Raw genomic sequence first — 27919 nt, forward strand, 5'->3', positions numbered from 1 at the left:
AATAAATTCACCACTTTTCTTTACTTTTATTTTTTAATTTTCCACTTTTTACTTTTATTATATTTAAATTTTCACTTTTTTTACTTTTCTTTTTTTTATTTTCCACTTATTCTACTTTTCTTTTTTTAATTTCCATTTTCTGTTACTTTTTTCTTTTTAATTTTTACCTACCTTTACTTTTATTTTTTAATTCCAACTTTCTTTTACTTTTCATTTTTTAAATTTTCACATTCTTTTACTTTTTATTTTTTAATTTTTCACTTTCTTTTACTTTTTTATTAAACAATTTTCACCTACTTTTACTTTTATTTTTTAATTCCATACTTCTACGTTTCCTTTTTTTTAATTCCCATCCGAAAATTTAAATTTTTTAATTTTTTAATTTATTTTATTTTAAAATAAAGATAAAGATAAAGATAATATTAATAGTAATAATTGACCTTTTAAATTATTATTAATTTTTACCCTATATATATAAAAAATATAATAAAGCTAAAAAATATATATTAAATTTTTTAAAATATTTATATAGTAAAAGGTGATAAAAATTCAAATATAGTCAAAAATTAGGTGCTCACAATAGAATGGCGAGATATTTATACAAATAATCGGCCAGATTTATTGTTTATTTTTTAGCCAATATATATAGATTGTACGTTAATTATATACATATTATAAATAAATTATACACATGTTATACATTTATCGGCTATTTTTAACTTAAGCGGATGGATGCGTGGCTATTTTAATTAATTTTTTAAGATAGCGGGACATTAAAAGGATCTTCATACGAATAAACATCCATATTCATTGTTTACGTTTTATAGTTATATACATACTTTATACATTGATTATACATTATACATATATAATACATAAATTACCCATATATTACACCTCTATCAACTATTTTTAGGGGGAAAAGTAAAAAATAGCCAGATTTACAACTATAATTGAAAAATAGCCACAATTTCAAAAGTAATCGAAATTTAGTCATTTTTATGTAAAAATAAACTATAAATAAAATTACCCTTAACAATCCGGAAATATTCCAGCATAATATGTTGAAGTTCGAATTTTTTACATACGGGCTTCAAGTATAATGTGCTGGAATTTTTTAATGTGCTGAGTTTCAACATAATATACGGAAAGTTTATATGCACGAGTTCCATAATACAATATATTATGTTGGAACTTTTCGTGTGCCGGACTTCCAACATAATAAACTGGAAGTTTATACGCAGGCGCTCTATAATTCCGCATATTATGCTGGAACTTTTCGTGTTTCAGCAAAACAATGGATATTTATTAATAATTTTGCAAGCGATGATGATTTTTTGATTACCAGTCCAAAAACTAGGTAGCCCGTACTATTTTTATTATTTTTAGTTTAAGCGGTTAGGTGAGCGGCTATTTGGGTTAATTCCGACAATAAACCAAAAAAGCAAATTGGGCTCCAGCATATAGTCAGCCCAAAATATCGAAGGCCCAAACATTCTTTTCCTACTCCAGAGTCCCCCTCAGTCTCTCTCAGCGAAGCTCTTTCTCCAGTTACTACCAAAACCTTTTTCCAAGCTAAACCCTAACTAACTCCTTTTGAAGTAGCTCTAAGGTGAAATATTTTCCTCCATTTTCATTTGGTTTTTGTAGAAATTGTATTTCCATAGAAGAGTATGAACTGGTGATCCTTCTAAAGCAAAACCTTTTTTTTTTCAGATTGTCTTCGTAATACTTCATTTTCTAATTTGTTATTTTATTTTTTAAATTCAGGCATTCAGATATGAAAAGCTGTGAAATGTCTATTTTCAGTGAATTTTATTAACAATGTGAAGGTGTTTTATGTAAAATTTGTGTTTTTTGGACCTTTTCTTTTACTTGTTTAAAGGGATTTTTTTTGGATTCTGGGATTATATTGCAGAGTATGAACTTCTGATCCTTATGAAGTTTAGCCCTTCTTTTTCCTTTCGTTTTATTTTCTTAATTCAAGAATTCGTTAGATGAAAATCTGTGAAATGTCTATTTTCAGTTAATCTTTTTTTTTTTGACAATGTGAAAGTGGTTTATTTTGTAGTGTGGGAAGAATAACTGAGTCTTGGGAGTGGAAATGGCAGCCGTGGGACAGCCTTTTAGTGGCAATATTAAGGCAAGCTCATTTTTTACTTGCTTATTCTATTGCTTTTTATCATTTTTTATTATAGTGCGTTTTTTTGATATGTCATATATAGCAGTTTTCAGTATTGCATTATAGTGTTTAGAGATATTTGTGCATATACAAAATGTATGGATTAAATTCAAGCAGAGACCCTATTTTTATTTTCTAAAATTAAGTAAAAAATAAAATATTATCTTTTACTTTCTGTATATATTCATGCTACATTATCTTCAATTTTTCCTTTCTTTTTGGTTGAAGCTGTTTCTAGGCTGGATCTACGAGAACTAAAGAAAAATGAAAAAGAGAAGGTTTTTGGGGTTGGAAATCACATTTTTAGCGTTTATGCATTCTTCACAATCTGTTGAGATTTACTCCTTGAGTATGCTACCACTCCATCATGATAAGCTGTCTACTGTCTTTATTCGTGAGTGGTTACTTTTTGCATATTATACCCAAAGGTTCACATTTGATATAAATGTAGTCTCTAAAACCTCAAATTTATACGAAGTTGCTTAAATTGCTCTACTTCTGGGCGTGTTTCTATATGATATTAAGTTTATTCCCTCAAAAATAAGAAACTAAGTGCTCGTGAAAATAAGAAGCATACCCTTAAGACAAACTCTATCTAATTAAAGACAGATTGAAGTCTAGACCTTAGCTTGAGCTAAGTTCACATGCTTTTAAACTTTGGAACAGATTTTGAGTCACCAAGTTAATATGTCCTGTACAACATTGGTAGTGGCTGTTATGTCGTGAGATTCTATAATCCCCCCCACCTCCTTTTTTTATAGAAATTGTATCATGGTGGCTAGCCGGCAATTTTACATTACTCTTAAACTGCTGACGACAATAAGCCAAAACACAATGGGGAAGGAAAAAGAAGGTTTTTTTTGGGGGGGGGGGGGGGGTGTCCAATTCGTCATCGCAGTATGAAGTTGATGATGTGGAAGCCAGGTTAGTCCACACTCAAACATGCTTTCAGGAAAAGAAATAAGTGTTCTAAGTTTTTGGCCAGTCAAGGACACCATGCTAAGGATAACTTTGTTCAGGCTGATATCCTGCGTAGACTTGAATAAATGATTACTTTGACATTATGGGAAGTGTTGTCGCAATATGCTTGAAAGTTAACATTCCCTTTTCCACTTTGCAAAAAAGGGTTAGGAAGGTCCGCTAGTGAATAGCCGTTTTGAGATTTTATCCGCTGTGTTTTCAGAACTTTGTGAAGCTCTTAATTTCTGTTTAAGGTTGATAAATTTGTCAAGCTCCTGAAATCTACCTCGAGGAAGCCGATGCCTAGAGTTTCTAATCGTTAGAAAATAGTAGTAAGCCAACTTGTTTTGGTACTGAGGCACAATTGTTGTTGTTGTGGAAAAGAGTGGTAGGCATACTTTCACAATAGTCTTGTCCACAAGCAAATCAATGTTCGGCAGCGAAAAATCATCTTTGGGATAACATAGTGCCATAGTGATTGGATGTTTAGGCCCATTACTCATATGTTCTGCTAAAATGTTCCACAGTTGATATTTCAAAAAGTTTCACCTGATGTCATGATCTAATTTTTCTTTTGGACACATTGTGCTGCTTAAGATATTTTCTTCTGCTTGTACTTCATGACTGTTAACAATTATTTTTATGATGCTGCAGAAAGCTCTTGCTGGTATAAGACGTATCAATCTGGAAGGTCTACGATGGAGAGTGTTTGATGCCAAAGGCCAGGTTGGAATGCCCTCAATTTTGAATATCGAAACAAATAAGAAAAAGGAAATAAGCATCTCAGTGAAAAGTTTGTTATAGATTAATAAGGAATGACATGCAAACATCAATTTCCTTTTGACTCTTGGGTTCCTCTACTGTGGGGAGTGTTAAGAGGGGATTTATGCTGCAGTACAAGGGATGAGTGTATATAAAATGTGATAAGTTGAATGCTCACTATTCTGATAATGAAGTTCCATGGTTTGTCATACTGCTCTACATTAGTAATTTAGTATACTGGTTGTCAGTTGAGGCTTTTTTCTTGTTTTTATTTTCTTTTCCTGCTAACCATCTTCCTTGATTCAATATTAAGCATTAAGATGATATTCTTTTAGTGGTCTTTGCTAAGACTGCACATGCTAGTTTTGCCTTCTCTCTTGAAGCACCAATGTCGGCCATTCTTCAATCTACTAATAGCAAACTCCTTATATATAGGTCCTGGGAAGGCTGGCATCACAGATATCTACCGTGGTTCAAGGCAAAGATAAACCGACGTACACACCTAACCGTGAGGAAGGAGATATGTGCATTGTGCTCAATGCAAAGGATGTCTGTGTCACCGGGAGAAAACTCACTGATAAGTTCTATAGGTGGCACACTGGGTAAGTATTTTTGACGTTATTACTCATGCCATGTTGACTTGTTTGTAAAATTGGTGTTTCATGATTATGGTAGAAGTAAAGGCAAAGGCAAAAGGCTGAATAAATCGTAAAAGTATAATATGGAGGGATCTATCTACAGTTTTATTAGTGTTCATAATATCTATTTCTTGAATACCTCTATAGTTACATAGGCCACCTAAAAGAGAGGAGTCTGAAAGACCAGATGGCTAAGGATCCAACAGAAGTTATTCGCAAAGCTGTCCTGCGTATGTTACCAAGAAATAAGCTGCGTGATGTAAGTGACGTTATTATGATCTGTTTAGTATTTTTTTAAAATCCAATAAGTTCCTGGACAACTGTCAGATTGCTTATTAACACTTTTGGATTTGGGTATTCCCTGCAAAGGCCTATCATGAGAGGAAAAGTTTGCACCATAAATATGTTGAAGTGTATGTCTTCATATATTACAGCAACAAGAAAGTGTGATGGACTCTTTACTTTGGGCTTCACTTCTGAGTTGTCGTTATATTCTCAACGCACTATCTGTAGAAATATAATGGATTTTCTTTTTTTAAATGGCTATCTGGAGATATAATTTTACCTGACTAGACTAGAAGTGATAAAAAACCACTTGGCTCTTAGTTAAAGGATAATGTACCTATAAAAAAAGTTAGCAATAATTGTGTGAGAAATCATCACTGAGCTAGCTGTTAGTTATCAGATAACTATACCTGCAAAAGAAAGAAATAATTGCAAAAGTTATCTATACTTCAGTATATTCTCTTTAGATAATGCCATGCATTAATAATGTGCAACTCCTAAGTCATAGCCCAATGTCGTAGGATCTTTCGATAAGTGTTTTTGTAGGATATATTAGATTGTCGTATGCATATTTTACTTGAATTCTAAAATTCCCCTGCTGCAGGCCTTGATGAAGTACTTAATGGTTGATTTGACTTGCTAAAATTTTGCTATAATTGTTTTCATCCTATGATGTAAGCACTCAAATTTCATTATGGTTGGGCACCTTCACCCCATAAAAGTGGGTGGGAAGGGAAAGGTAAATCCCTCTTGCTTCCCTTTTAGCCCTTCCAAGCAGCATAAGAGGAACATACAAAAAAGTACTTCCTCCTAGAAATAATTCTAAAATGTCCTATGCCCTTTCTCCTTAAATAGCAACCATGATGGTACAATTAAACTGTCCATCTTTAAAGTTACCAAATGGTTAGTGATAAGTTAACTTCTGTCAATTGTTTCTATTTTTATGTAAATACTTTGTTTGTTATGCAGGATAGAGACCGGAAATTGAGGATTTTTGCTGGCGATGAGCACCCTTTTAGTGACAGACCTCTAGAGCCGTATGTGATGCCTCCTAGACAAGTTCGGGAGCTGCGCCCTCGTACAAGGAGAGCCATGATTCGAGCTCAAAAGAAGGCTGAGCAGCAGCAACAGGGTACAAACAACACAAGTAAAAGAAAAAAGAACAAGGAGGTGGAAGAAGCAGCAGTAAAAGCATGAAACATAATATACTTTGACTTTGAGTTTGACCTCTATTTGCCAGCCATAACGCGATCTTGGCATGGCTACTCAGACGATTGAGGATTTTCTAGTACCATATTTTGAGCTTGGAATTTGTTTTTCTGCTTAATGGGATGCGTGTATTTTTCATTACTTTGATGTTATATTTAGGACAAAAATATACACTTGAGCTCATTATTGCCACATGATGGATGCACCAATAAGCTCTTTCTCTTGAGCTCTAGCCAGTATGCTCTCTTATGTAGAACTACTAGTTAGTAGAAAGGTGTGAACTGATAATGTGTAGTCAATACTGACAATTCTTGTTTTTCAAAGATGGATAGTCTTAAACTTATGTTGATGCTTCTTAATGTGATTTCTATATAGTAGAAAACTGTTTGTTGCAGAGCAGATTGTTCCAATTTCAAGTACTACAACTACAACGTAACCCACAACCCAGTAAAATTCCACTACCGCTATCCCCGGAGGGTAGAGTGTACGCAGACCTTACCCCTACCCCGGAAGGGTAGAGAGGCTGTTTTCGGGAGACCTTCGGCTCAATAGAGGAGGCAATAATATCAGAAAAGAACAAAAGAATAGATCCGTAACAAAAAAAGAAACCAGAAAATAATATCAATATCGTAAGAGACAACAAATAAGTGGAAGGGCAATAACACAATACAATGCAAAACAAAAATATGGTGTGAACACAACATAAGCTGCTAGCAGTCCTAGACAAAATTTTATCAGACTATCCGGTACAAAGAGGAAAAACGCTCGACTACCCCTAGCCTCTACAACCCTAATGCTCGACCTCCACTTCCAATTTCAAGAAATACATTTAAAAAAATTGGAGCGTGTAGAACGCTCAACGCTACTAAAGTTGCTCTATTGGTGAGCTATTACCGTAGAATTCTCAATTTTATTATGCAGATATGTAACAACATTTAGTGGCAGATTTTTAAAAAAGGTCACAACTTTATCGTTGAGCTATTGTTCTGTATAATGTAAAATTCTGAACCTTGCTTCACGGTCTCTTTGAGAGAGTCGTTTCATCCCATGTGATTAAATGCGAAGTAAATATATATAATAGACTAAAAAAATACCTTCATTAAATATTTAAACTACTAATAAAGGCTTTTATCTTGGTTGCTTTCTTTTTATGATTATCAGACCTATAAATTCACATTTGCCTCAATTTACATCTCCAAAAAATTAAAACAAAAACTTTCCATAATTCAGCAACCTGAAATATTCTAGTGATTTTGGAAAAAAAATAGTATATTATAGTGTAGTAAAAAAAATAAAAATGAAACATCTCCTTTTGGCGCGACTTCATTTGCCCACATATAAAGAAGCGCACTCCTTAAACCCTCTTTTAAACCCATCCGTTGCGTTCCTCCCCTTACTCACACTCTCTTATAATGAATGAACAGCCACGGCGAAACGGAGGCGGAGGCGGAGGCGGAGGCGGAGTTGGCGGCTCGCGCGGCCCACCGTTACAGCCACAGCAGCTAAATGCTGAGAGTGAAAATGTGCACCAAAACCCCAATATTCCAATTCAAAACCCTAATCTTGTGAATTTTCCACTACAACAAAACCCTAATCCTAGCAACTTCCAATTTCAGTGTCCGCCACCTCCGCAGACTTCCTCAAGTGGTAATAATGCCGAGGGTGTTGAAAATGTGCAACAAAACCCTGAGTTTCAATTTCAGCAGCAACCTCCCTCAAAGTGAAAAAAAAAGAAATCTTTAGTTTCTGAATTTATTGATAGAGTTAATAATGCTGTAATTGAGGCACGTAAAGACCTAATAGAGGCTGGTGAAAATGTGTCCTCTTGGAAAGTTTCAGAAGCAGCTTTGGTTATACTTAAATCCGATTCTTGGGATTGTTTGGGTTTCACAACTCTTAGAGCTCGCTCTCTCAATAGCCTCATGGTTACTGAGGCGAAGGTACAACAACTTTGTACTGTTTTCGTAGCTTTGATTCATCCTGTATATCTTTTAAGCTTAATGAGATGATTTATAACCACACAAATATGTATATATTGTTTTAGACCACAAGTTTCAAAATTTCATTATATGACAATGTTTCCTTTTTAGTTAGATCCAAAAAGATGACAACTTTCTAAATTTGGAAATAATTTAACTGAAACTTTCCATTTTACCCTTAATTTGAAGGTTGTATAACCACACAAATGTTAAGACCATTTCACCTTAATTTGAAACTTTTATAACCATACAAATGTTAAGACCACACGTGTCAAGTATGATAGCCACATAAGTGTTATGCTATGTTTATGACCACAAGTATTAAAATGCTTCTTTTCTTTTTAAAACTCTGTGCTTATTCCTATGTTCCTGTTTACGAGGCACCATTCTTTTTTAGCCCGTCAAAAGATAGAAGCTTTCTAGATTTGGAAATAATTTAACTTAAACTTTCCATTTTATGCTTTATGAGAAGTTTTTATAGCCACACACGCTATAAGATGATTAATACCACAAGTTTCAAAAGTATATAGACACACAAATATTTTGGAATATTTATGATCACAACTATCAAAAATTCTTTTTCTTTCTTTTAAAATGTGTTCTTATTCAAACTTTACCACATAAATTTAAACTGATAGAGTGTAATAAATAGATCTGAACCTAGTACATTGAATGGGTTGTGGTAGAATCCTAAACTCGAATCCGTAAAGTTCAAATCCATGATCCGCCTCTACTATTAGTATAGTTTAACTTGGTGACGCTAGTGTTGTCGTAGGCGTGCTTAAACCGCGCTTAAGCCCTGAAGCGAGGGGCAAAACATATTGAGACCCGCTTAGTGGGCACTCCAATGTTGTCATCGAAACTCTTAAGGCATACTTTTCCTTGCAATAGATTGTAATCCTAAAGAAGCAACACTAAACAATTGATATTTCATTGTATCATAATTTTTTTTCCAGTTTCTTTGTCCATATATTTGTTATTCATGCTTATAATTATTAGTTTTGGGCTACACATGCATATTTGTATTTTTTATCCATTTCTGCCTTTTTTCATTAAAGCCCACGCTTTATTGCGCACTTTTCCCCTTGAAAACACTAGCATGTTACTGTTCCTCGTCTTTTATGTAAACAAAATACACTCTCAAAAACAGGTGAAAAGATTTATAAATTATGTCTTAAAAGGCCAAGCACGCTAGTACTAGCTAGTATGTTTTTTTTTTTTTTATGATAAAATTAATGCAAAAATGAGTATGCAATGTGCTTATTGGTTTTCAAATCAGTAGGCAGTTTTTACAGAGATGATTTCCCGTGCTTTTGCTCAACTTGGTCATTTACATCTGTGGCGTATAATCTTTATTCTTTAGTAGTCACTATTTTATTTTGATTTATTCTTTTTAATAGGTGTTGTACTTTTTTGTTTGCTTCTTGTGTACAGGTATCTTTTACCCAATCTTTTATGAAATTTAATTACTACTTTCAAATTGATTTATTCCCTTTAATTCTTTTTATTTTTTGTTTTGGAGGCTAGCCTCAACTCATTGCGTGTTGTGTACATTGGGCTCCATCTCAACTTTTAGATGCACATGTTTTGGATTTTTACATTTCTTGATGTGCCATTGACGCAACGCTCTATATCCAACCCCCTTACTTCAAATGGGGGGTACATTTTTTTCAAGCCGAAGGGAAGAGGTCAATGATCCCTCTTCCCAAAACAATGTGAAATTGGAGTTAAGCTTCGGTGGCGATCAACCTTAAGTACCAGTTTTGTATTTTGTTGGAAAACTTTTTGTGAATATTTATAGGTTGAAGAATTTTTTTTTCAGGCAAAGATATTTTATGGACTACTAAATTTTCATTTCCCCATCTCTGTTTCTTAGATTAATGCTTTCATCCACTGCTTTGTTGGTGCTCAAGGAATTATCACATTGTATGATTTGGAAGTAGCAATATGCAAGAATGAGCGGGTTGAGCATTTTGAAGAGTTGGAATTGGGTCCGCTGGTGAAACACCCGCTTATTATCCATTATTTTTCTATCAATGCTGGTATGTCAGAAGTTTTCAGAATAACTATCGAGGAGATAACGTCCTTCCTTTCTAAGTTCATGGATGCTAATAAAAGTAAAAAAGTAGAAATAGATGAATTTTTGAATTTCATTGCCGAGAAGAAATCTGCCGGAAGCAAAGAGAAGCTTTGTGTGCGGATTCAGAGCTTTGGGTATGTGGCATATTTTACTCGTACAAGATTTTGTTTACTACTCAACTAAATATTGTAGGAGAGATTCATTATTGAAACCTATTATTGTTGTAAAATTTTTGGTAGCCAATGTGAAGATAAGTTTATACTTTGGCACATAGAGGGTGCCTGCCTTTGCAAAAAGTTCACAAGACAAAATTTAGAGCTGAATTGTGGTACAGTGTATGCTACTTGCGTGATGGGATTATGTCACTGCTTAAATTAGTGTCCATGCCTGTAACTTGGTAGGGTTGATCTTACCAAGTGGACCATCTTGTTTTGGCTAATGTTACTCATAGTTATCAACGTAATACATTACTCCGGCACTGCTTCTCTTCTAGGGAATCACGTGCTGCTCCTTTTGTTGCTCTTAGTGGGTAACATGAAAGAGATACCGCTACCCTTTATGGGTAGTATGTATTGTAACCTACAATACCATTACTTTCTGAGGGCAACACTTACCATCATAGCACTCAAACTTCCTCCCTAGGCCTTTCTCAAATAATCTCTCGTATAACTATTGAGCTCAAAGATTTCAGGCCTATAAGCCTCATAAGCAGCATCTACAAGATAACATCAAAGTTATTAGCTGAGAGACTCAGATCAGTGATTGGGAAGCTCATTTCAGAGAATCAAAATGCCTTCATCAAACAAAGGCAAATTACTGATGCAACTTTGATTGCAAATGAGATGTTGGATGAAAGGCTAAAAAGTGGAATTCCAGGCATCCTATGCAAACTACACATTGAGAAAGCATTTGACCAAGTCAATTGGTCATACATGTTTTCAATGTTAAGGAAAATGGGATTTGGTGGCAGATGGATCAGGTGGATAAAATATAGCTTGACCACAGTCAAGTATTCAATTCTCATCAACAGAAGTCCAGTTGGCTTCTTTTTACCTCAAAAAGGATTACGGCAGGGTGATCCCGTGTCTCCTTTCTTGTTTATCCTAGCTATGGAGGGTCTTAGCAAGATGTTGGTCAAAGCAAAGCAGCTGCAGTGGTTAGGTGGTTTCAGTGTTGGGAGTCCTCAAAGGAATGCAGTCTCAGTCTCACACCTGCTCTATGCGGATGACACATTTGTTTTTTGTGGAGCAGGAATATCTCAGGTTCAATATCTTAATCTAACTCTGCTCATTTTTGAAGCTATCTCTGGACTTCATATCAACATGGCAAAAAGCATTATCTACCCTGTTAATGAAGTTCTTGACTTGGGAGATCTAGCTGATATTCTTTGTTGTTGTACTGGTTCCTTCCCCGCAACATATCTGGGCCTTCCATTGGGAGCTAAGTACAAGTCTATTGCAGTGTGGAATGGTGTGATAGAGAAGGTGTAGAAGAGATTGGCAACATGGCAGCTGCAATATCTATCAATGGGAGGCAGGGTAACCTTGATTAGTAGTGTAATGGACAACATACCAACCTATTACATGTCACTATATCCTATGCCCAGCAAAGTGCTCAAACAATTGGACAAACTTAGAAGGAATTTTCTCTGGAAAGGGAATAGCTCGGGTCACAAGTTTCACCTGGTCAAATGGGCCAAAGTAACTCAACCAAAGGACCTTGGTGGACTTGGAATAAAAGACTTGGCAAAACACAACAAGAGCATACTAATGAAATGGCTTGGGAGATTCGGGGAGGAAGACGCCAGCCTATGGAAGAAGGTGGTGACTGCTAAACATGGACTACAAAATCACTGGTGTACTAAACTCAGTAGGTCTCCTCATGGTGTTGGCCCATGGAAACACATCAGTAGCCTTTGGGAGGATTTTTCACAGAATATTTCATTCAAGGTGGGTAATGGGTTACATGTTAGATTCTGGAAAGATATCTGGTTGGACAGTCTCCCACTAGAAGAGAGCTTTCCACTATTGTTTCAGATTGCTAGTGATCCCAACTCTACAATAAGTCAATACAGATCAGGAAACTCATGGGTCCCACTTTTCAGAAGGAATATGCATGACTGGGAGTTAGGTAGTTTGTTTACATTGCTTGGTAGACTGGGAACCTTCACTATGAATGAGTAGATCCCTGACAGAATCAGATGGGTTGGTTGTGACTCAAGTCCATATTCAGTGAAGATGGGCTACAGACGCATATGTGAGCATAATGGTAACATTGACTCGTGGCCATGGAAGCTTATCTGGAAGACAAAGCTTCCAACAAAGGTTATCTGCACTCAAAGAAGCCTGCCTAACTCAAGACAATCTCTGCAAAAGGAGCTTTCAGTTGGTAAATCGATGCTACCTATGTCAGCAAAGTTTTTAGTCAATCAACCACATATTCTTACATTGTGCAGTGGCAACAGATATGTGATGTATGTTTCTTTCTATCCTGGGAATAAGCTGGACACAACCACAGGGCATCAGGGAAGCAGTGCAAGGTTGGAGCAGCTGGAAAGTTGAAAGGGCCATCAAGAAAGTCTGGAAGATGATCCCATCATGCATTTTTTTGGTGCATTTGGCAAGAAAGGAATCGCAGATGCTTTGATGGCATTTCAACTTCTATACACGCTATCAAAGCCAATTGCCTTGTGCAACTATTTAGTTGGAGTTCTCTAACACCTATAAATAATGTAATTCCTCTTCTAGATTTCATTGGATCTCTGAGTCTAGCTTAACTCAGTTATATCCTTACTTTTGTTTTTGAGTTAGCTCACTAAGCAGATTAAGTCTTTGTAATGGAGCTAACTCAATTCCTTCTTGTAACTTTGCATCTTCTGGACGCCTGCAATGAAGAATCTTATTTCATCAAAAAAAAAATAACTCTTTTTCTTTATCAACATAGCTTTGGTAAGGACGTGTGAGTGTGTTTATATGAATTTTGCTAACTTGCTACATGAGTATAGTAGGGCACCCTCCCCATTTTGTTTGAGAAGGTAATATATTTGTATATTAAAATATAGATTGCATAAAAATTGTGAAGTCACCCAAGATTTCAGAGGAATAACAGGAAGACAAACTCCTAATCCTTTGTCTTCGCTTAAGGATTCTAATACATCAAAAATAGATTCATGATCTTCTAAATACTTTCCTTTAAAGCTTAAACCAAAAGTAAAAGAGAGCCAAGCACTTCATTTTCATCTTCTGAATGTGGCTGGCTTTATTTTCAAAGCATCTTTGATTTCTTTCTTCCCAAACTGTCCACCAAAGCAGGGACAATCTTCCATCTCTCTTTATGAGCAGACAAGTTACCCTCTCTATTCCAACATACTAGAACTTCTGGTATTCTTCTTGGCATAGCCCACTTAATAACCCTTAAGTTGAAGACTATTCTCCATAGTTGAACACTCCACTTACAGTGTAAAAAGAGATGATTTATTGTCTCTGCCTCCTCTCCACGTAAGTAGCATCTAAAACATTAAAAATAGCCTCTCTTGCTTAGATTGTCCCGTGTCAAAACTGCTTCCGTTGCTAATAGCCATGTGAAGCAAGCTATGTTATAAGGAATTTTAACTATCCAAATCAAGTTCCATGGCCAGCATTCAACCTGATTATTGGATCAGTTAAATTTATATGCTGATTTGGCAGAGAACTTTCCTAGCTTATTTCCTTGGCTAATTTATAATTTGTTTATAAGACTAGCATTATTTGGTGTTGAATTCTTCAATGCGTTATCAATTTATCAGTTCCACTTTAGCTTTGATTTCACCACGGAGGATAGAGAGAAGAAAAAGCAGAGAAAGAGAAGAATGCTGGGTTGGTTTGTTTAGCAAAACGACAAAAAAGCCCCTCATCAATCTTGTTTAATGTGCTGGCAAGGGTATTTTAGAAAATTAAAATACAATGGTAACTTACTACATTCATGTAGTTGGTTAGCAAAATCCTGTATACATACATATTTTACTTTGTTCCTAAGGAACCATATAAATAGGTATATCATAATCTTAGAAGTATAACTTCATCAAAAACTTGATGAAATCTCCGAAGCTCTTTATCGGTAGTAATATAGGCATATTTACTATGAACTTGTCTTGCTATACAAATTCTAATTCAGAAAGCATTCAAAGCTCGTAAAAGCATGATGGTTGTGAAAAATGAGGTTATGAGTAAAACATCACTTTCTCGATGCCAAGCATTATCTGAATTGTCTCCAATTGAATCAGCCACCTCTTTAATTCTTCTTAATATAGGAAGATAGTATCATAACAAGGGTGCACCTAAAGGTGTAGCCGTAATGGTCAATGAATGAGAACCCTGAAGTCTCAAGGTCAAATCCAAGCAGAGGCAAAAACACTAGGTGATTTTTTCCAATTTGTCTAAGCCTTGATGGACAGAGTACCTGATACCTATGCTGGCGGGAGGTAGCAGGTACCCGATGGAATTAGTCGAGGTGCATGCAAGCTGGACTGGAAACCGCCATTATTAAAAATGTATGACAATTAAGGTGAATTAATCTCTTAGAAACATGATTTGGCTTAACTAAGGGTAATGAGATCAGCGAAATGCTAACTTTCAACTATGTGTTTGGGAGTTGAAGAAATTATCATTTCTTGTATCGTCATTTATTTGTTTTATGGTTATATTTCATTGTTTGCTTCCTCTCTTTGCATGTTCTCCAAGGTCTTAATTTCTGCTACCTTCTTGGGGTACTTTTTAGATCAATAGCACATCTTATTGCTCTAATTGTAAAATAAAGATTATGATGTCCTTGTGACAGAGATAAATAAATAAATAAGAAGAGAATAGTTATTATCTGAGAGAGAATTTTTCATTTTCTGAAAGAGGTGTAGTTAACCTTCATAAATGCCCAATAGACTGCAATCGAATATCTTAAATATTAGCTGGGCTAACATGGACCACCATGACAATTTGGCATGCAGTTATAATGTTTCTTTTGTTTTATGTTAGATATTCTATGAAAGGTTTTGTTCTCTGTATTTTTAATTTAGCATTCACCTTTCTACGCCTGAGTGTGTGTGCAGAATTTTAAGTCAGGTATTGAGTTTCCTTCTTTTATTCCTTAATTTTTCTAAACCATGGCAAACTTTACCTTCCAGTTAGTTATTGAACTTGCTGAAGTTTAGATGTGATTTCCTATTTTGTTAGTGGATTAATTGAGAATTGACATGACTAGACTGTCAAGGAGCTTCCTCATTCAGGTCCTTTATTCCCATCTTTTGAAGTAGGCACTTTTGTCACCTATTAGTGTCACATCACTGAGTCCTTCGGTGTTGAATTCTTGAGGATTGGTAAAATCTAGTTAATCTTGGTAAGTGTAGAGTGACTTTATGCCATTTCTTGTCTGCGACAAAACCTTTAAGATATAGTCTAGCTCATGTTAACACGTGTTTCTCATGCTTCTTCTACAGCTGCTGCTGACTGATTTTGGGACATGTAATAGTTGATATGGCTGTGGCATTTATGTTCTGTTTTCAGCAAAATCTGATCATTCATATTCCTCATCCATGTTTCTTCCTTGTGCGTTTCAGCTTCAGGATGCATATTAAATTTCTCAGGCAAGCAAGGCAGTTCGAAACTAGCTCCATTAACAAATATAGTATGAAAAAAGAATCCAGCAAATATACCTGGAATCGCCCTCTCCTATCTGCACAGAAGAAGCAGTTGGATGAGCATTTCAATGCCATGTCCGAACGTATCAAATCATTTACCTCAGCTGAGGAAAATTTTTGTGGTAAGCACACAAGGTTTATATCAATTTCAGAATATGAGAGCAGTGGTGATGATCAGGATGAAAGTGCTGCACGAAGCCCAGCTGGAAACACCAAAAGTTTGGACAGACCAACCACCTGTCCTAACCTATCAGCATCTGAAGAAATGATGCGGCTGGGATTGAAAGCTGAAGTTGATCTTGGCTTAACTACTGCTAGTGGCAGTGCTGGATACAGTAAGGATATTCGGCAATCCAAGAGTAAAAGGAAACATGATGATGCTCAGAGTTCCATGGCTTTACCCAAAAAAGCACCCAAAAGAGATGTGGATCGGGCAGAGCTTTTTACTCGCAGGAATAAAAAGGGGTTAAAACTTTCTCAGAGGTGGAATGAAGAATCCGATGGTACAAATGATTTTTCAAATGGTGATGATTCAATTAAGATTTTCGTTAACACATGGAGAGAGGCATGTCGGACAAACGGTGTAGATGAGGTACATTTATGCAGTTGCTTCTTATCTAGCAGAGAATGAACTTATCATACATCACTTTGAACTGATGCTGTCTCCAAATAACTGGTCTACCCTTTATATTGGGTTGCTGTTTTTGTCTACTTTTGCAAAAAGAAAAACTATTCCAGATTCAAGACTTGCACATATGTACTACCAAAAAGGTGTTAGGGTATCCACTTTATACCTAAAAGAAGTTCAAGTCTTCGAGAAAGTAACTTTCTCTACACATTTGGACCTACTTCCATTTAAGCTCTAACAACTTAAACTCTTTTGTGAAAGATAAAGTTCCTGCTGATCCAGCACTCTCTTAGTGCTTTAGGGCTGTTTATAGAGCAAAAAGCAAATATACCCTTTTGTAAATTTGTAGGGAATCTTTGGCCTCTAGCACTGATTCTGCGTCATTTATAAAATCTACTTTACACCAAAAAGTAAACAAAACTTGATTTTCTGAATGGAGTTGGCTTTATCTTCAAAACGCCTGGAATTACTTTTCCTCCACACAGTCCACTAAATGCAAGCAGGGATATGTTCTACAATTTTTCCTACCCCAGTGCAAATCAGATACAGTTATTGACATTGCCCAACAAAGTCCCACCATGTTTAAAAACAGCTGCCATAGCATACTAGAATAGATGGTTGTTGCTTTCTGGCTTCTCTTCGCATGTTTTTGGTATTTCGCCAAGACCATTGTAAACACATGCTGATCTTCAGTCATTTTTTCTTTCCATTTCAGGTTTTCCAGAGGATGCTTCAGTTCTATAAGGCAAGGAAGAAAACTAAAATGACAAGATTGTTTTCATCATATCCATTTTGTGGGTTGCTTCAAGTTGCTGTAAGTTAACTGATCCTTTTTATAAGTAATTAATTAGCCATAAGACAGCTGAGGGAATTCTGCTTTATGCTCATGGAGAATATGTATTTCTTCTATTTTAAGTAAACCCATCTCAAATCCAGGAATTCTCTTTTGTGATAGGCGTTTGTTTAGGCGCCTCTCTTTTAGCTGCTTGAAATCATCAATTAAGTATTCTGAAGGAGAAAAATTAATATTATTGATTATCTAAAGTGTTGTACAACGCCCTATTTATATACAGTGATTACATAATAGGTATCTACTTCCCAATGTGGGACACTATACATGACTAGCTATTTAACACTCCCCTCAAGCCGGTGCATGTAAATCATATGTACCGAGCTTGTTACAGACGGTGTTTTGAAAAGCGAGCGCTTCGTTGCTTTAAGCGAGAAGTGAGGCGAAGCGAGAAGCCGTCGCTTTTTCCTAATTGAGGCGACCCGACCATCAGAAGCGAGAAGCGCTCGCTTCTGTTCAGAGGGGTCATTTTTTTTAAAAAAAGTTTGGGTCTTTGTTTTTATTATACAAAACAGACCAAAAGTGAAAAGACCATTCTTTCTCCTTCCCAACGTTAGCAGCAACATCCAGCTAGGGTTTCAACCTCCAGGTAATTTTTCTTATTTTCAGTTTTTCTCCTCCAACGCACAGCTAGGGCAGGCGCTGGTTTATTTTCCCCTTTTATTCTTCTTATTTATTAATTTTAATATGTATTTTAGTTTATAAAATTAATTATTATATATATATATATATATTCAGTTTATTTGATTTTTTTAATGTGTATTTTAGTTTATAAAATTAATTATTATATATATGTTATATTTTCTTGATTAATTTTATATGTATTTCAGTTTATAAAATTAATTTTATATATATATATATATATATATATATATATATATATATGTGTGTGTGTGTGTTATATTTTCAGTTTATTTGATTTTTAATGTGTATTTCAGTTTATAATATTATATATATATATATATATGTGTTATATTTTCAGTTTATTTGATTTTTAATGTGTATTTCAGTTTATAAAATTAAATAATATATATATATATATATATATATATATATATATATATATATATATATATATGTTATTTTTTTAGTTTATTTAAGAATTGCGTTTCACTTCACTGAAGCGTGCGCTTCGCTTTTGAAGCGAGGCGAGCCCCTGTCGCTTTTTTGCGCTTCTCGCTCTCAAAAACACTGGTTACATATGTAACTAATACGAGAACCAGTAAGAGACTTAGTGAAAATATCTGCTAGCTGATCATTCGACTTCACAAACTTTGTAACAATATCTCCCGAGAGTATTTCTCCGACAAAGTGACAGTCAATCTCAATGTGTTTAGTCCTCTCATGGAACACATGATTTGACGCAATATGAAGAGCATCTTGATTATCACACCAGTTCCATCTTGCTGATTTCTCCGAACTTCAACTCCTTGAGCAACTGCTTGACCCAAACTAGCTCACACGTTGCCATAGCCATGGCTTGATATTCTGCTTCGACGTTAGATCGAGCAACTATATTCTGTTTCTTGCTCTTCGAAGAGACCAAATTACCTCTTACTAGAACACAATATCCAGACGTAGAATGTCTATCAGAAGGTGATCCTGCCCAATCAGCATTTGTGTACCCAACAATCTACTCGTGGCCTCGATCCTCGAATAGTAATCCTTTGCCTGGAGCTGACTTTATATATCGAAGAATACGAACAACTGCATCCCAGTGACTATCATAGGGAGAATCCATAAATTGACTTACAACACTCACCGGAAAAGAAATGTCAGGTCTAGTCACTGTAATGTAATTCAATTTGCCAACCAACCTCCTTTATCTTGTAGGATCTCTAAGAGGCTCCCCTGTCATGGCAGAAGCTTAGCATTCAGATCCATAAGAGTGTCAACAGGTCTGCAGCTCATCATTCCAGTCTCCTCAAGAATGTCTAAGGCATACTTCCACTGTGAAATAACAATGCCTGATCTAGACTGAGCGACCTCAATACCTAGAAAATATTTCAATCTGCCTAGATCCTTAGTATAGAAGTGCTGAAAAACATGTTGCTTCAGATTAGTAATACTATCCTGATCATTGCCAGTAATAACAATATCATCAACATAAACCACTAGATAAATACGCAGATTAGGAACAAAATGCCGATTAAACACAGAGTGATCAGCTTCACTACGAGTCATGCTGAACTCCTGAATAACTGTGCTGAACTTACCAAACCAAGCTCGAGGGGACTGTTTCAAACCATATAGTGACCTGCGAGATCGGCATACATGACCACTAGACTTCTTCCTCAAGATCACCGTGGAGAAAAACATTCTTAATGTCTAACTGATAAAGATGCCAATGACGTACAACAACCATGGACAAAAAGAGACGAACAAATGCTACTTTAGCCACGGGAGAGAAAGTGTCACTATAATCAAGCCCAAAAATCTGAGTGTATCCTTTTGCAACAAGACGAGCCTTAAGCTGATCAACCTGGCCATCCGGGCCGGCTTTGTCTGCATAAACCCAACGCCAACCAACAATAGGCTTACCTGAAGGAAGAAGAACAAGCTCCCAAGTGCCACTCACATGTAAAGTAGACATCTCGTCAATCATAGCATGTCGCCATCCTGGATGAGATAGTGCCTCACCTGTAGACTTAGGGATAGAAACAATGGACAAATATGATATAAAAGCATAATGAGGTGATGGCAGACAATGATAACTTAAACCGACATAATGGGGATTAGGATTAAGTGTGGATCGTACACCTTTGCGGTGTGCAATTGGTTGACTGAGAGGAGACAAGTCCGCAGTAGGTGTAGAATCTGATGCAGGGCGTGAATCACCTGGGCCTGATGCTGGACGTGGACGACGATGATAAGTCAAGAGTGGTGGAGCTATAAAAGGTTGAACTGGACTAGGTGGTGGAACTTGAGCTATAGGTGGTGGTGCTGGAGTTGTAGAGGAAGATGAATTGGAGATAGTGACCGAATCTCCAAAAGATGAAACTGGTAGCACCTAAAAAATATTTAAGTGATTACCTGGACCTGTGAAGTATGATTGAGTTTCAAAGAAGGTAACATCAGCGGACATAAGGTACCGCAGGAGGTCAGGAGAATAACATCGATACCCCTTTTGCGTTCTCGAGTAACCCATATATACGCACTTAAGAGCACGGGGAGCTAACTTATCTTTTCCTAGAGTAAGGTTATGAACAAAACACGTGCTTCCAAAGACACGGGGTGGAAGAGAGAACAAAGGTGAGTAGGGATACAAGACATAGAATGGAACTTGATTCTGGATAGCTGACGATGGCATACGCTTAATAAGATATTAAGATGTAAGAACTGCATCCCCCCAAAAACGCAACGGAACATGAGATTGTACAAGTAAGGTACGAGCAGTTTCAATAAGATGTCTATTCTTTCTGCTACCCCATTTTGTTGAGATGTGTACGTACAAGATGTTTGATGAATAATCCCACGAGAGTTTATAAACTGCTGAAATAGGGAAGACAAATACTCTAGGGCATTATCACTACGAAATGTGTGGATAAAAACCCCAAATTGATTTTGAATTTCAGTGTACACACTGAATAATCATCAGTGAAACTGACAAAGTAGCGGAATCCCAAGGTAGAACTGACCCGATTAGGACCCCAAACATCTGAATGTACTAAAGTAAAAGGTGACTGCTCGATTATCAATACGCCGAGGGAAATGGGTGTGGGTATGGTTACCGAGCTGACATGACTCACACTCTAGAGTGGACAAGTGAAATAAACCAGGTACCATTTTCTGAAGTTTTGACAAACTGGGATGTCCCAACCGTTTATGTAATAAATCTGGTGAATCAGTAACAGGACAAGTTGTTGAAGGAATATAAGATGTAAGTCGATGTGATTTAGCAAGGATAAGGTAATAAAGTCCATTTGATTCACGCCCAGTACCAATGATCCGCCCCGTACTGCGTTCCTGTATAAAAACAAGGTCCTCAACAAATAAAACAACACATTTAAGTGATTTGGCAAAGCGACTAACGGCTATGAGATTAGAAGGACTACTGGGAACATAAGGAACTGAATCTAAAGGTAAGGATAGAAGTAGGTTTGCTTGACCTATTGTAATTGCCATGGTTTGAGACCCATTGGCCTAAGCTTGAATGTTTTGAAAAAAGGATTGGTTGATGTTAAAGAATTGAGTGGATGATATGATTTTTTAGTAATTGATGAGTTGTAAAATCTCACTTTTATTAAGGCAAATTGAGCTGCGTTTGAAGGAATATAAGATGTAAGTCGATGTGATTTAGCAAGGATAAGGTAATAAAGTCCATTTGATTCACGCCCAGTACCAATGATCCGCCCCGTACTGCGTTCCTGTATAAAAACAAGGTCCTCAACAAATAAAACAACACATTTAAGTGATTTGGCAAAGCGACTAACGGCTATGAGATTAGAAGGACTACTGGGAACATAAGGAACTGAATCTAAAGGTAAGGATAGAAGTAGGTTTGCTTGACCTATTGTAATTGCCATGGTTTGAGACCCATTGGCCTAAGCTTGAATGTTTTGAAAAAAGGATTGGTTGATGTTAAAGAATTGAGTGGATGATATGATTTTTTAGTAATTGATGAGTTGTAAAATCTCACTTTTATTAAGGCAAATTGAGCTGCGTTTCAGCCTTAAAATTCTATGCAACACGAGCTGTTCAGCCACTTAGGCGGTGCTTCAGTGCAAGTCCAAAGAGCTAATGCATGTGCTTCTATGCCAATGCACTCTTGTTTTAATGGAGGTAGCACTAATCGATGAATGTAGCGGGCAGAATGATATATCACTTGTTAAGGCATCGATGTAGATGAATATGATGATACCGAACATGCTTGTACAACAACAACAACAACCCAGTATAATTCTACTAGTGGGGTCTGGGGAGGGTAGTGTGTACGCAGATCTTACCCCTACCTTGGGGTAGAGAGGTTGTTTCCGATGGACCCTCGGCTCCCTCCCTCCAAGAACTCTCACCTTGCTCTTGGGGTGACTCGAACTCACAACCTCTTGGTTGGAAGTGGAGGGTGATAATATGGTGTCTTTTCTCTCGAGCTACATCATAACGTCGTGTGGTTCCCTAGAATTGCACTTTCTGTTGGCTTGTCAAAAAGAAGATGAAACTATTTCTCTTTTTTTTGTGTGGTGTAGGGGGTGTGGGGGAATTATCTGACATGCAGTAGTTGAAAGACCTCTACACACAAAAAAAAAAAATCAAAAAAAGAAGCTAGTTTTGCTATTTCAGTAATATATTTTTTACCCTTAATCTTTTCCATGTTTTTTTTCCTAATTGTGATTTTATTTAAATTTGAACTGAAGGTGGAGGAAGAATTTCTGTGTTTCTTTAAGAACTTATACTGCCTCAGCGGTTGTAACATGACATATATCTTTCAGGTGTGTTGCATATTTTTAAACAATAAAGTAAATGTAGTCAATTTCTAACCACTTAAACTTTTAGATGATGCGCTTCACACAATTCCACATGGTGTCATTGCAAGCAAAGGTCTTGTGTTTTAGTTTTACCGCCACTAATCCAACAAAAAATATTTTTACGTGCATGACTCGACAAAAGAATTAGGCTTGTTTGTGAGGGGACGTGTTGGAGACCTATTGAAACAGTTATATATCATCTCTCTAACCGTTTAAACTTTTCTATATGATTCAGTGGGTGTATTGCAGTGTTGTCAAAAGCGCGCTTAATCCCTGAAGCGAGGCTCAAAACACGTTGAGCGCTTCGTCTCGCTTTGTGGGCGCTTTAGTGTCGCATCAAAACTCTAAGACATACTTTTCCTTGCCAATGAGTGTAATCCTTAAAAAGCGACCTTAAACAATTGATATTTCACTTTATCGTGATTTATTTTTCAATTTCTTTGTCTATATATTTGTTATTCATGCTTATAGTGATTAGTCTTGGACTACATGCATATTTTTACTTTTTCTCCCATTGCGCCTTTTTTTTATTAAAGCCCACACTTTATATGCACTTTGCGCTTTGTTAGTTATGTGTAGTCCCACATTGGAATGTGAGTAATATGTACTTTGTAGACTATAGCTATAAATAAGACCTCATGTATTATATTGAGTATCTAATATCAATAACATATTTTCTCCCGTGCCTTCTCACATGGTATCAGAGTTTCAGGGAGAAAAGATCGTTGTGCGTCATTCCAGGGACATCCGGGAAGAAAGAACTCGGTCACCGTGCAATTTTCCGGTTACCTAAGAGACTGTTGCGTCAAAGTCACTATTTATAAGTGTTGTGAACAAACCAACACCACCACAAGGTCCGCCGTAATCCCGTGACCAAACTCCAGAAAATCCCACCGGAAAACTCAAACCCACACGCCCTCACGCGCCGGACAGAGTTCAAATTTTCCGGCGGAGATCTGTGCACGCGCCGAGCGCGTGAGACTCTTACAGCCAGATTCCGACGATCTTCCTTCAGGAAAGCTTACTCGCACAGAAATTCCGAGTCGACCAGTGCTATCCCTGACAAATTCCGACAACTTTGCAATTTTCCGGCGAGCTATAGTGTTTCCGGCGTGAACAATGTTCTATTTTCCTTCTGTAAACAGTGTTTTTCAAGCTATTTCTTCAGTTTTCTCACAATAGTTACTTATTTCCACTATTTCAAGTTAACCCTACTACTACTACTACAAATTGTAGCGACATGGGAACCGATGCTTTGAATAGTCGGATGGTTTCATTAGCATATTATATTGAGTTCCTTCAGTACAAAGCACGTAAGCAGACATCTTCTGAGATAGCTTCTGTTGTTCAAACAGGTAATAGTGTGATTTGTTTCTCCCAATCTTTATCCTCTGAGTCTTGGGTCATTGATTCAGGTGCATCAGATCATATTTCTGGTAACAAATCTCTTTTCACTACTATTTCGTATTCTCAATCTCTTCTAAGAGTCACAATGGCTAATGGGTCTCAAACCATGGCAACTGCAATAGGTCAAGCAAGCCCACTTCCTTCCTTACCTTTAGATTCAGTCCTTTATGTTCCAAATAGTCCTTTTAATCTCATAGTTGTTAGTCGCTTAGCCAAATCACTTAAATGCGCTGTTTTATTTCTTGATGACCATATTTTTATACAGGAACACAGTACGGGGCAGATCATTGGTACCGGGCGTGAATCAAACGGACTTTATTACTTTATCCTTGCTAAATCACATGGACTCACATCTAGGGCTGAGTATCAGTCGGTTCGATTCGGTTCGGTTTTGTAGAATTTCGGTTAATTCGGTTTTCGGTTTGTGAATTTAATAACCAAAACCGAACCATAATAACTTCGGTTCGGTTTATTCAAATTCGGTTCGGTTTTCGGCTTCAAGCCATGGCAAAAATAGTACGAAACAACGAAAATAGATTACTTTTTGCAGCCGGTGCAAGTGCTTCTACTGTCAATAGCGAAAAACATAGCTAGAAATATTGGGTAGAACAACAAACTACCCATTCACTCTATTTCAAATTCGGTTTTTCTAGCAAAAAATATCCCTCTCTTTATTTATTACCTACCACACCGTAATTAACATGTAAGGTCCATCCTGCACTTATCAAAACAATATGGGGCATTCACGCTCCAAAATAAAGAAGAGGGACATTTATGACATTAATCATACTTTATCAAAACCCTAGCTATATAAACAAAGGCAGACTCCGCCGCCACCACTGCTAGGGTTTTTCTCGAGCTTCAGTAGCAGCTTAGCCGTCTCACCAGCAAACTGCCCATTCATTCATTCACTGGAGATTCTCAAGCCTACCTCTACCGAAATTCGATTTTTCGGTTTAACCGAAAACCGACCACCGAACCGAACACCGAAGTTTTTAAAATTTTAAACCGCAAACCGACCGAATAAACCGAAAAATCGAAACCTAATAAACCGAAATTTTCGGTTCGGCCGTTTTTTTCGGATGCCCACCCCTACTCACATCTTGTCTTTCTTCAACAACTTGTCCTGTTACTGATTCACCAGATTTATTACATAAACTGTTGGGACATCCCAGTTTGTCAAAACTTTAGAAAATGGTATCTGGTTTATCTCACTTGTCAGCTCTAGAGTGTGAGTCATGTCAGCTCGGTAAGCATACTCGCTCCCATTTCCCTCGGCGTCTTGATAATTGAGCAGAGTCACCTTTACTTTAGTCCATTCAGATGTTTTGGGTCCTAGTCGGGTCAGTTCCACCTTGGGATTCTGCTACTTTGTCAGTTTCATTGATGATTATTCCATGTGCACTTGGATATTTTTGATAAAAAATCAATCTGAGCTGTTTTCTATTTTCCAGACCTTCCACGCTGAAATTCAAAATCAATTTGGGGTTTCTATTCGCACATTTCGTAGTGATAATGCCCGAGAGTATTTGTCTTCCCCATTTCAGCAGTTTATGAAATCTCATGGGATTATTCATCAAACATCTTGTCCGTACACATCTCAACAAAATGGGGTAGCTGAAAGAAAGAATAGACATCTTATTGAAACTGCTCGTACTCTACTCATACAATCTAATGTTCCGTTGCGTTTTAGGGGGGATGCAATTCTCACATCTTGCTATCTTATTAATCGTATGCCATCTTCAGCTATCCAGAACCAAATTCCATTCTCTGTCATGTTTCCCCACTTACCTTTGTTCTCTCTTCCACCCCGTATCTTTGGAAGCACTTGTTTTGTCCATAACCTTACTTCAGGAACAGATAAGTTAGCTCCTCGTGCTCTTAAGTGCGTATTTCTGGGTTACTCGAGAACACAAAAGGGGTATCGATGCTACTCTCCTGACCTCCAGCGGTACCTTATGTCCGCTAATGTTACCTTCTTTGAAACCCAATCATACTTCACAGGTTCAGGTCATCACTTAGATATTTTTGAGGTACTACCAGTTTCATCTTTTGGAGATTCAGTCACTCCAACTCCACCACCTACAGCTCCAGTTGTAGCTCCACCACCTATAGCTCCAGTTCCATCACCTACAGCTCCAGTTCCTCCACCTACAACTCCAGTTGTAGCTCCAGTTACTCCACATAATCCAGTTCCACCTTCTGCAGCTCCACCACTCTTGACTTATCATCGCCACGTCCAGCATCAGGCCCAGGTGATTCACGCTGCGGACTTGTCTCCTCTCAGTCAACCAATTGCACACCGCAAAGGTGTACGATCCACACTTAATCCTAATACTCATTATGTCGGTTTAAGTTATCATTGTCTGTCATCACCTTATTATGCTTTTTATATCATATTTGTCCATTGTTTCTATCCCTAAGTCTATAGGTGAGGCACTATCTCATCCAGGATGGCGACATGCTATGATTGACGAGATGTCTACTTTACATGCGAGTGGAACTTGGGAGCTTGTTCCTCTTCCTGCAGGTAAGTCGGCCCGGATGGCCATGTTGATCGGCTTAAGGCTCGTCTTGTTGCAAAAGGATATACTCAGATTTTTGGGCTTGATTATAGTGATACTTTCTCTCCCGTGGCTAAAGTAGCATTTGTTCGTCTCTTTTTGTCCATGGCTACTGTACGTCATTGACCTCTTTATCAGTTAGACATTAAGAATGCTTTTTTCCACGGTGATCTTGAGGAAAAAGTTTATATGGAGCAACCACCTGGTTTTGTTGCTCAGGGGGAGTTTAATGGTTGTGTGCAGATTGCGCAGTTCACTATATGGTTTGAAACAGTCCCCTCGAGTTTGGTTTGGTAAGTTCAGCACAGTTATTCAAGAGTTCGGCATGACTCGTAGTGAGACTGATCACTTTGTGTTTTATCGGTATTCTGCTCCTAATCTGTGTATTTATCTAGTGGTTATGTTGATGATATTGTTATTACTGGCAATAATCAGGATGATATTACTAATCTGAAGCAGTATCTCTTTCAGCACTTCCAGACTAAGGATCTGGGCAGATTGAAGTATTTTTTACGTATTGAGGTCGCTCAGTCTAGCTCAGGTATTGTTATTTCACAGCGGAAGTATGCCTTAGACATTCTTGAGGAGACTGGAATGATGAGTTGCAGACCTATTGACTCTCCTATGGATCCGAATGCTAATCTTCTGCCGGGACAAGGGGAGCCTCTTAGAGACCCTACGAGATGTAGGAGGTTGGTTGGCAAATGAATTACCTCACAATGACTAGACCTGACATTTCTTTTCCGGTGAGTGTTGTAAGTCAGTTTATGGATTCTCACTTGGAAGCAGTTGTTCGCATTCTTCGGTATATAAAGTCAGCTCCAGGCAAAGGATTACTATTCGAGGATCAAGGCCACAAACAGATTGTTGGGTACACAGATGCTGATTGAGCAGGATCACCTTTTGATAGACGTTCTACGTTTGAATATTGTGTTCTAGTAGGAGGTAATTTGGTCTCGTGGAAGAGCAAGAAACATAGTGTAGTTGCTCGATCTATAGGCCGAATATCGGGCCATGGCTATGGCAACGTGTGAGTTAGTTTGGGTCAAGCAGTTGCTCAAGGAGTTAAAGTTCGGAGAAATCAGCAAGATAGAACTGGTGTGTGATAACCAAGCTGCTCTTCATATTGCGTCAAATGTGGTGTTCCATGAGAGTACTAAACACATTGAGATCGACTGTCACTTTGTCAGAGAAAAAATACTTTCAGGAGATATTGTTACAAAGTTTGTAAAGTCGAATGAT

General features: G+C 37.1%; 2 protein-coding genes across 2 annotated transcripts in view; both read left to right on the forward strand.

The window, feature by feature from the left end:
- Positions 1-1465: 1465 nt before the first annotated feature.
- Positions 1466-6379, forward strand: LOC104118114 (uncharacterized). The gene is made up of 6 exons (XM_009629296.4): positions 1466-1612; positions 2072-2143; positions 3797-3868; positions 4340-4506; positions 4690-4801; positions 5797-6379. The coding sequence occupies exons 2-6, from the start codon at positions 2105-2107 to the stop codon at positions 6022-6024; spliced, it is 618 nt and encodes a 205-aa protein (XP_009627591.1). The 5' UTR covers positions 1466-1612; positions 2072-2104; the 3' UTR covers positions 6025-6379.
- A 1008-nt stretch (positions 6380-7387) lies between these two features.
- The window catches only part of LOC104118115 (protein NO VEIN), a 30662-nt gene continuing 10130 nt past the window's right edge, over positions 7388-27919 (forward strand). Inside the window, exons 1-4 of the mRNA XM_070186117.1 lie at positions 7388-7976; positions 9892-10229; positions 15683-16355; positions 17107-17205. Of these exons, the coding sequence (XP_070042218.1) occupies positions 7959-7976; positions 9892-10229; positions 15683-16355; positions 17107-17205 (1128 nt within the window). The 5' untranslated portion in view covers positions 7388-7958. The remainder of the gene's footprint in view (positions 7977-9891; positions 10230-15682; positions 16356-17106; positions 17206-27919) is intronic.

Source organism: Nicotiana tomentosiformis, chromosome 9 (genome assembly GCF_000390325.3).
Source record: "Nicotiana tomentosiformis chromosome 9, ASM39032v3, whole genome shotgun sequence".
In the NCBI taxonomy this organism is placed as follows: Eukaryota; Viridiplantae; Streptophyta; class Magnoliopsida; order Solanales; family Solanaceae; genus Nicotiana; species Nicotiana tomentosiformis.

What these genes read in the sequence shown, in the direction of transcription:
- LOC104118114 (XM_009629296.4), top strand. Translation starts at nt 2,105, where the DNA reads ATGGCAGCCGTGGGACAGCCTTTTAGTGGCAATATTAAG. An exon ending in TGTTTGATGCCAAAGGCCAG is followed by an intron (nt 3,869 to 4,339) that starts GTTGGAATGCCC and finishes CCTTATATATAG; the next exon opens with GTCCTGGGAAGGCTGGCATC. An exon ending in TTCTATAGGTGGCACACTGG is followed by an intron (nt 4,507 to 4,689) that starts GTAAGTATTTTT and finishes ATACCTCTATAG; the next exon opens with TTACATAGGCCACCTAAAAG.